The 9131-nt window shown below is 40.8% G+C and overlaps 1 protein-coding gene across 1 annotated transcript; it reads right to left on the reverse strand.

The window, feature by feature from the left end:
• Window positions 1–1631: 1631 nt before the first annotated feature.
• On the reverse strand, window positions 1632–3049 carry TUSC1 (tumor suppressor candidate 1). Its single transcript, XM_082695303.1, has one exon. The coding sequence runs from the start codon at window positions 2955–2957 to the stop codon at window positions 2328–2330; it is 630 nt and encodes a 209-aa protein (XP_082551429.1). The 5' UTR covers window positions 2958–3049; the 3' UTR covers window positions 1632–2327.
• Between the last annotated feature and the right edge of the window lie 6082 nt (window positions 3050–9131).

The following is a 9131-nucleotide window of genomic DNA, read 5'->3' on the forward strand; positions in this document are numbered from 1 at the left end:
AGGTATGATAATCTAAAGTTTTAGTTTATTTTAGATCAAAATAGATCATCAAACTTTTCTAAAATCAACTTTAGCCACCTCTTTAACAGGCATATACTTTGATATCACAAACATCTTTCATATTATTCATGATGCTTTATCAGTTAATCAGCAGAGAATTTGAACAAAGTTGAAATATATATTAGCCTGAACCCATGTTATGGGACATTTTGGTTTCAGAGTTTTTTTCAGGAATTATGCTTAAAAGTTGTCTTCACTTTTGTATATGTGTGCCTCATTCCTTTACAATTTTTGTTTACATACTTACGTTGTACACGATTTTTAGACAAAAAGTGTTTAAAAGCTATGTAAACTAAGTATTTTGCTTGCTTATTCAAGATTCCCAATTTTGCCACATTGTGGCAAATATTTTTTAACATTTTGATGCATTATACCTTTATTATACAGGGTTTTATCTCCCCTATTTTTTTATAGGGAGTGAAAAATGTCAATTCATTCAAAGAATATATTTCTCTGCTAATATAAAGTCATATAGGATCAAAATACAAAAAGCAAAGTGTCCGTAAAATATGCATTTACGACTTTCACATTTTAGATTGTGATTCTTATTGATAGACCATTTACTTTGATGCAGGCATTTTATATACAACATCTCAATAAAATTGTTATGTTTTTGAGGTAGAGGTTGCACTCATTTTAATTATGAGAAAGCTAAGGCTTGGAGAGATATATAAACTAATTTAAACCCAAAGTTATAATTAAGTAGCGGTAGGCTGATATTCTTTTTTCCTATTCTTCAATTCCTACAGCCTCCTAAAACTTCTATTTTTTCACTATTAGAAAATGAAGTAAAGTTGATAGAAGTACTTTTCATATATCCACCTATCCTCACCAAGATTTTTCTTATATTTTTTGGTCAGAGGGTAAGATTTATATATTGACAACAAAGTATCAGCTACCTTTAAGCAAAATGCACAGATTTTGTCTTCAAAATCTAGAATAGAAAAATCACAGAACTACATTCCCTGGTACCTTCTTTGTAATATATGTAATATATTTGAAACTTCTGGAATATGTCACAAATAAAATGAAAAGTCCAGTTTATGAAATAATTTCTAGCTCTAGCAAAAACTTACATTTTTTTCTTCAACTGCTATTTTCTATCACTTAAACACTATATTATACCCACGATTTTCGGGGGGGTACAATGGTATCCTCTTTACTACTTAGTCCGCAAAAGTGCCTACTCAGCAAAATGCAAAAAGAGTGATTTTAGAACATCTGGTGTTGAAATCAACCACTTTCCCCCCCTCCCCAATGAAACCTCAATGGAGAAATCACTCTGGAGACTTCCCAAATACAAATAATTCGTAATTTCTTAAAAATTATTTAACAAAATAAGGCAAAGTAGCTGTCACTGACTACGCTCTAATGCCTAAAATGTAATAAAAATAATAAAATAGTATTTATACTATCTAATCTTTAATTATTTAAAACTATCACTTACATTAAGCAAAAATGGTAGCTTCCAAAGAATAAAGTCAGATAATAAAACGTAAAATTCATACATGTCATGTATATTTCTTAAACATGTGTAAAGACGTAACACACTTCAAAGAATAGTCAAGGGATGTAGCTAGGTTATTTTTAATGCATCAGATTTATTTACCAATTTAAAAGATCACTTGTAGGCAGATGTTTTAAAAATTTCCTGGGGGTAAACAAATCAATATATATGATTAAGGACTAGAGCAGGGGGCAGACATAGGATTTCCTAAGTAATAAATATTATCTTTTTAATAAAAAGTTGGTACTTTATAGGCTATCCAAGTAATACTGACTTACAAAAGCAAATGGTGACCATGTAAGGGATAATGGCTAGAGGTTTTAGGGGACTGAAGTATGAACAACAAATTCAACCAACCCAAAAATGCATTATTCATTCCTCATAGAACCAAAACAGGAAGGGGGGGGGGGAGTAGAAGAGGTCCTCACAACACCCTGAAAAGTTCAGACATTAGGACGTGTTGACTGGCACCCATTTCTTGCTGTTGTCAAACCCCCCCCCTCCGTTTCTAGGCCTCAACCCTTGGAAGCCAGCAGGGGCAAGAGGCAGGTGCTCTGCACTGTGGGGATCCAGCGGGCCCCGCAAGCTCTCCACCGCAGGCGACCGACGCCGAGCCCCGCTGGCTAGCGCGGGGCGGGAGGCGGGGGCGCGGTGGTCCAGTCCTGCCGCCGAGGGCCCAGGGCGCTGCTAGGTGCGGGAGCCGCGAGCGGAGAAGGAGGGGCCGCGCGAGGCCCCGCCTCCCCCCGGCCGCGGCCTCGGGCTACAGCAGGGGCTCTGGGGGCTCCGCGTCCGGGGCGCGCAGGCCTGAGTCGGGTGCGCGCAAAGGCGGTTCGTCCTTGTCGCCACACGGGCGCGGCCCCCGCTGCTCGAGGTGCAGCTGCAGCAGGGCCCGGCGGTACATGGCCTCCAGCTTCTCCAGCCGGGCCCTCAGGGCCCTGGGGCTGCCTGGCTCGTCCTCCAGGCCGCCGCCTCTCGCCCTCCGGTTCGTGCTGGCCTCCTCGGGGCCCGCGGTGGCCCTGGCCGCCTCTGCGGCCGCCCCGTCGCCACCCTCGCCGGGAAGCCGCAAAGCCTGACGGAAGAGACTGCGGTTCTCGCGCTTCAGCCGCCGGTTTTCAAGCCGCAGCCGGGCGTTCTCTTCGCGCAACCGCGCGTTCTGCCGGTCCCGCTCGTCCCGCGCGCGGATGGCCTCCAGGTGGCTCGCAGCCAGGTCGGCGAACCGCTCCTCCAGCTGCTGTCGGGCGCCGCCCGCACGGCCTCGCCAGCCCACGCCACCGCCGATGCCGCCGCCCCCACGAGCCCGGCCGGGGCGGCCCTGCCCGCGGCTGTCCCCGCCGCCGTCCCCACCGCCGCAGCTCCCGCGCCTGGTGGCGCCACCACGCATGCGCCACATCCGTGCCGTCCCGACCGCGCCGCCAGCGCCTCGGGCCAAGGGGCCGGCGCCAAGGCGCGGGCGACTTCGGGGCCCGGCGGGGCGGCCGGGGCCACGGCGGAGGAGGAGAAGAGGTGGCGGGCGGCGGCTGCTGGCTTGGGGCCAGAGGGGGCCGGGAATTTGCCCGCTCCGAGGCGTGTCTTGTCTCCCGTGGTGGAGCTGCCCCCCTGGGCCTGCGATCTGCGGCCAGCTCACACACAATGCCCCCGGGGAGCGCTTTGCTGCTCAGCCCTCTGGCAGAGAGGGGGGGAAGAACGTGTATCCTCCGCTGGGTTCTGCCGGGCGCTTCCGTGCAGGCCTGGGCACTGCAGGAACCAGCGGGCCTCGCCCTGCGATCCAGCGCCACCACCGCTGGTTACCTTTCTCTGGTTACTGACGGGACAGTCGCAAAGCCAAAAATAATGATAAGATAGTAAGTTCTGAGACAGACGTGCGGGCAAGTTGCAAAGCTGTAACTAATTCATTGAGAACCGTACGGTTTAAACCCACCTCTAAGCTCCATAAAGCCTTAGAATTAAGTGAGTGCCCGCCATAAGGGCCGCCAAGTGGGAACAGGCATCTCTCAAAACACCACCAGCGATTCCCGGCTTGTGCATAACCAGTGTCCCACTCTGCGAATTGTTTGCAACTCTGTAGAAACTAGGTTATAATCAGTTGTTTTTGCTCAAGCGGGTCCACAAACCTATGAACCTCAAAATGTGTTCAAGCATTCAAGAAACTTTGAATACTAAGTAGGCTCCAAAATTTCTGGTGACAGATGGATACAACTTACTGAATGAATCACATTCCTTATTTTTAAGGGATTCAGCGTATAAAATAACTGGAGTATTGCAAAGTAAATTAAGGAAAAGATGCTGATGCCAGGATCTCATGGGGTAGAATGGTGGTAGCAAGAATATCTTTAAGAAGGTCCCAGAAAAGAAGAGAGGAAAGGACAGAATAGGACAGGAAAGGGGGGGGAAATATATATATACACACACACACATACATACATATATATGTATACATTGTATACATATACATGTATATGTAAAATATACATATAATGTTATAATTTATATATAAATGTATATATTATATATTTATATAAGTTAATTATTTATATAATTTATATAATTATTTCTATATTATATAAATATATATTAATTATATAATATATACATTTTATATATGTATAATCTCCAACCAAAAGCTATCAATAATGGCCATGGAAGTTATCTGTGCATAGCAATGAACATTCACCTTATGGTTAATGGAGATTCCACTAGTCTTCTGAATAGGAGGTAGAAACAACAGATGAAATTTCCAAGTTGAAAGAAGATTTGAAACAACAGAATTACTAAACTGATCACTGCCAAAATTATTGATTTGTACTCAAATATATTTAAATATACTTAAATATATTTATATTAACCATACTTTAAATATACCTAAATATACTTAAAATAATATGTCAAGAATTATATGCCATAAGATGAACCTTACATTATTTCTAAATATAGCAGCACAAACTTAGTAAAACTGCTCCTATCCATTATTTTTGTAGTCTGCATATGAAAATATTGCAAAAAATATAAACTCCAAAGGGTCATTTGCTCATTGTGTTTAGGAAACTCTAACCTTCACAAAGCTTATGAAGCTTAGGGTAAAAAAGTAGAAAAATGTAAGTCATCTAGAGTACTTGATTTTGCTATTTCCCTATAACTACAACTACTTTTTTTTTTTTCCCTTCTTTTTTAAGAGTCTCACGCTCTACCAACTGAGCTAGCCGGGCGCCTTCACTTCTTTTTTAAAGAGGATTTTTCTTATATAGGTTTTTTTTTGCTTCCCCTTCTGTACTTTCGATACCTACTCTAATTACTGAACAACTTTAATTTTAAAAAAGTATTCTTCTCCTTCTTAGGTAAGAAATAAAATGAACAGATGAGGTTATGATCACTGTGTTTCTTAATACAATGCTTTAAATCAACAATTTTGTAAATACTGTGGTTGAGAAAAGCCGGGTCAGCAAATTGGAGTGGCACTGCTTTTGCCTTGCAAGTTATGCATCTATTTTAATATTTCTCAAAACCAACTCTGATTGACAGCTGTTGAGTTAATTGCCTCCTTTCTCCTATCTTCCAAAATATTTTTCTTTCCATACATGGTTGCTTTCTTTCTTTTTTAATGCAGTTCTTTTTTTTTTTTTTTAAGATTTTATTTATTCATTTGACAGAGAGAGATCATAAGTAGGCAGAGAGGCAGGTAGAGAGAGAGAGAGAGGGAAACAGGCTCCTGCTGAGCAGAGAGCCCTATTCAGGGCTCGATTCCAGGACCCTGGGATCATGACCTGAGCCAAAGGCAGAGGATTTAACCCACTGAGCCACCCAGGCACCCCACGGTTGCTTTTGTACATTTCTACGTGCTTACTTGAGAAAAAGGCCCTATGATATATACAGCCCTATGATATATACAGTTTATTTCCTGTATCCCTAGTTTTCTAAGATCTCTTATTGTCATAATGTACTCATTTGACTCTCATTTCTCCATTTTTAAGTCATGTTCCTTATAAAATGAGTCACATAGTAAAGTAATTTATGGCACATTTACATTGGACAAGTCCAAAATCTCTCTGTTCCTTCTCTCCTTAGAACGTCCTGTAATATCTCACCAATGAATTTTGGTTAACAACTTTATCGAGTTCAATTATACAACAAAGTTGACCTCCTTAGTCGGAAGTTATGGCTAATCTGGATGTGCTGCATGTTTCTCTACTTAGCTTCTATTTTTACCCTGCTGGTCTACACTCTCCTACCAAGAGTCACTGAGTATTTCTGCCTTGGAGTTTTGTGATAATGTACCTTCTACGGACTGCACTGTGTCCTCCCAAAATTCCTATGCTAAACACTAATTACTAACATGACAGTGTTTGGAATGAAACTTGAGGAGGTAATTTGGTTTAGAGGAGGTTATGAAGGTGAGGCTGTCCTGATGGGATAAGTGTCCACAGAAGAAAAGACATCAGAAAGCTTCATGTCTTCTGTCTCTCTCTCTCTCTCTCTCTCTCTCATTCTCCCCTCTTGTCATATGAGTACACAGCCAGAAGGTAGCCCTCTGCAAGCCAGGAAGAGATCCATCACCAGGGAACTGGATCAATCAGCACCTTGATCTTGGACTTCCGAGCCTCCAAAATTAGAGAAAATAAATTCCTGTTGCTTATACAGTAGGTTGTTTTTTTTTTTTTTTTTCTCTCCTCACATATCTGGATTGTAAAGAATCCACCAAGACAGAGTTTATGCTCTACCATTTATACATGAGTTTATATTCATACCATTTTGTCTTAGATCCTCTCAATTCCAAGTATCCCCCCCCCCTTTTAAACATTGATAAAGTAATGACTGTTCCAGTAATTTGATATTGAGGTCCTTCCCCGTGTTAGCATTTCTTGGGCAAGTGGATCTGCAAACAGGATGTGAGTCTGTAATTATATTTATATAGAGAGAGATAGACTGAGAGAAAGAGGGAGAATGGGAGAGAGAGAGAAAGAGAAAGTGTGAGTGAGTGATACAAATATTTCTTGAATGACTAGAATGTTGAACAAATTTGTGCCTTATTTTCTCATATAATCTTAAAGGAAGATTTTACCAAGTAAAACTGCTAACCATTTAATGGTCACTAAAGTTAACCTATATACCAATCAGGCTGAGCTAACAGAAACTCACAAAGAAAGCTTTGTAGCATGCTGGAATTATTCAGACTGAAACAACAAGAAGTCTGGCACTGCCTTGTTAATGACTTGTCTTAATAAATCGTGCATCTGGGGGTGCTCGGGTGGCTCAGGTGGTGGAGCAACCAACTCTTGGTTTCAGTTCAGATCATGATCTCAGGGTTGTGAGATTGAGCCCCATGTTGGCTCCTCAACTCAGCTCCGAGATTCTCTTCCTCACCCTCTACCTCTGCCCCTCCCTGTGCTCTTGCTCTCTGTCTCTCTCTCGAATAAATAAATCTTTTAAAAATATATATATATATAAATACGTGGTGGTCTTTATACATAGATTTTAAAATATATAATAAGAGGCATGGGTTTTGAAGTAAGACCTGGATTTGATAAATATCACATCTCTCCCACCCCAAATTATTGGCATTGGACAACCTCCTAACAACACAGTTTCCTCAAAGCCACAGCTTCCTCATTTATACAACAAGAATAAAATAGTAGCTAACTCATGGGGTTCTTGTGCGGATCTCTGAATATCTTAAAATAGAGTCAGCCAGCAAGGAGTACTCATAACTGTTGATATTATCTTGTAGTTGTTTTATTTTATGAGATAGTCATTTATAGAATGAGTTCTCCTGAATAGCCAGTACTATTTAAAAATCCTCTTTTGGGTGATTTGCCAAAGGAGCCACCCTAAATATAATATGCAGCCCCTTTGCAGATATGATTCTTCTTTCTTGATAGTTCTCATTAAGTGTTTGGGTTTTAAAAATCCATATTTTGTAAGCCCCATGTGCTGAAGACTTTGGTTAATAACATTCTGAGCTTGGTATTTGCTAATATTCTCTCTAAAGCCCGAGTTGAACATGGTTTATTTTCTAGGAGCAGATTTATTAGGGCAATGAAGAGCATGTATTGATGCTTGGTAGCATGAATATCTCTTTATTGGAATAATTACTGCAGAGTTAGGAATTGGGGATATCGATTGCATTTATTTAGTCTTTTGATATGGACAAAAATATTAAAAGCCATCAAACACTAGCATTGCCCTTTGACAGAATCATTTAATTCTAGCTACAGGGAAAATTGTGACATAAACAAAAGCTGCATGACTTATCTGTCTTAATTAGAATACTTTGTACAGTGGGGGAAACACCCTCCTCCCTTCAAATATTATAAAAGTACTAGACAGATTCATAAAAGATGGCAAAAACATTTTAGGTTAACAGAAAGTAATGTAGATAAGAGCAAAAGGTATCAACACAGGATACTTGACCAAAATAAGAGTCCAAAATACTTTTTTTTTTTTTTTTTAAATAGGTTCCACACCCAGTATAGAGCCCAACGTGGGGCTTGAACTTAAGACCCTGAGATCAAGATCCCAGCTGAGATCAAGGGTCAGATGCTTAACTGACTGAGCCACCCTGGCACACCAACATAAACTTTTTAAGATGGAAAACGGCTGGGAACTGCCTTTGTCAATTCTAAAATAATGTCATTTCATGCTGTGTGTAGCTTAGTAGAAGCCCTTAAAGAGTCTGGACCCATGCTGTCCACTAGCCACAGGTAGTTATTTAAGTTTAAATGAGTTAAAATTAAATAAAATGTAAAAACCCCTCAGTTGTACACTAGTTACATTTCAAGTTCTCAGTGGTCACATGTACCTTAGTAGCTAGCATGACTAATGGAGCAGATATAAAGAACATTCTCAGGATCACAGAAAGGTCTATTGGGGCAATTAACATATCCCACTTCTTACTCTAATTACTGGTCTCAACCTTCAGAAAGCAATATAGACATTGATAACAGAAAAGAAAGCCAAGAGACCTCTTTGGGTATTTCCAGCATTTTCTATATGTTTGATGTCATGCCAATAAAAATAGTTTTCAATCTTGTACACACAGGGCCATCTTATTCTCAAGCATATGTAACCTAAGATAATGATTCTGTTTCAATCTAAGTTCTCCAGTTATGTACAGATCATTGAAGGTAGTAATAGGAGTTTAGGAATAATTTTTAATTACAACTAAGTTATTCATGAGCTCTTTTCAGAAGGGTGCAAAAGACGAGCAATTTAGTTTTCTCCTATCACAGTCCTGCAAACCCATTCTGTCAGCTATTCCTTCCATCCCCTTAGATAATATTTCAAGAAGAACCATTAATTTGCAATGACTTCCAAGCATTAATGAACAGTCCTCATTTTCAGGTGTTAAAAGTCCATTGCAATACAACTTAGAACTTCCAATGCTCATCCAGTTCATAGCTTCTCATCTCCTCACAGAAGCATCTCTGCCCATGCCCCAGATCCGGGTTAACCAGTCTGCAATGGGAAAGGAGGGGGAAGACCATCCTTAGTTTCTTCCATACTTCACCTACTCACCCTCTTCTAGATGCTATTTCTAGCTCCTTCAGGGCAGGAATGAAGACAAAATGAAAGT

The sequence above is a fragment of the Mustela nivalis genome, assembly GCF_964662115.1.
Source record: "Mustela nivalis genome assembly, chromosome: 13".
NCBI classification, from domain to species: domain Eukaryota; kingdom Metazoa; phylum Chordata; class Mammalia; order Carnivora; family Mustelidae; genus Mustela; species Mustela nivalis.

What these genes read in the sequence shown, in the direction of transcription:
- TUSC1 (XM_082695303.1), bottom strand. Translation starts at nt 2,957, where the DNA reads ATGTGGCGCATGCGTGGTGGCGCCACCAGGCGCGGGAGCTGCGGCGGT.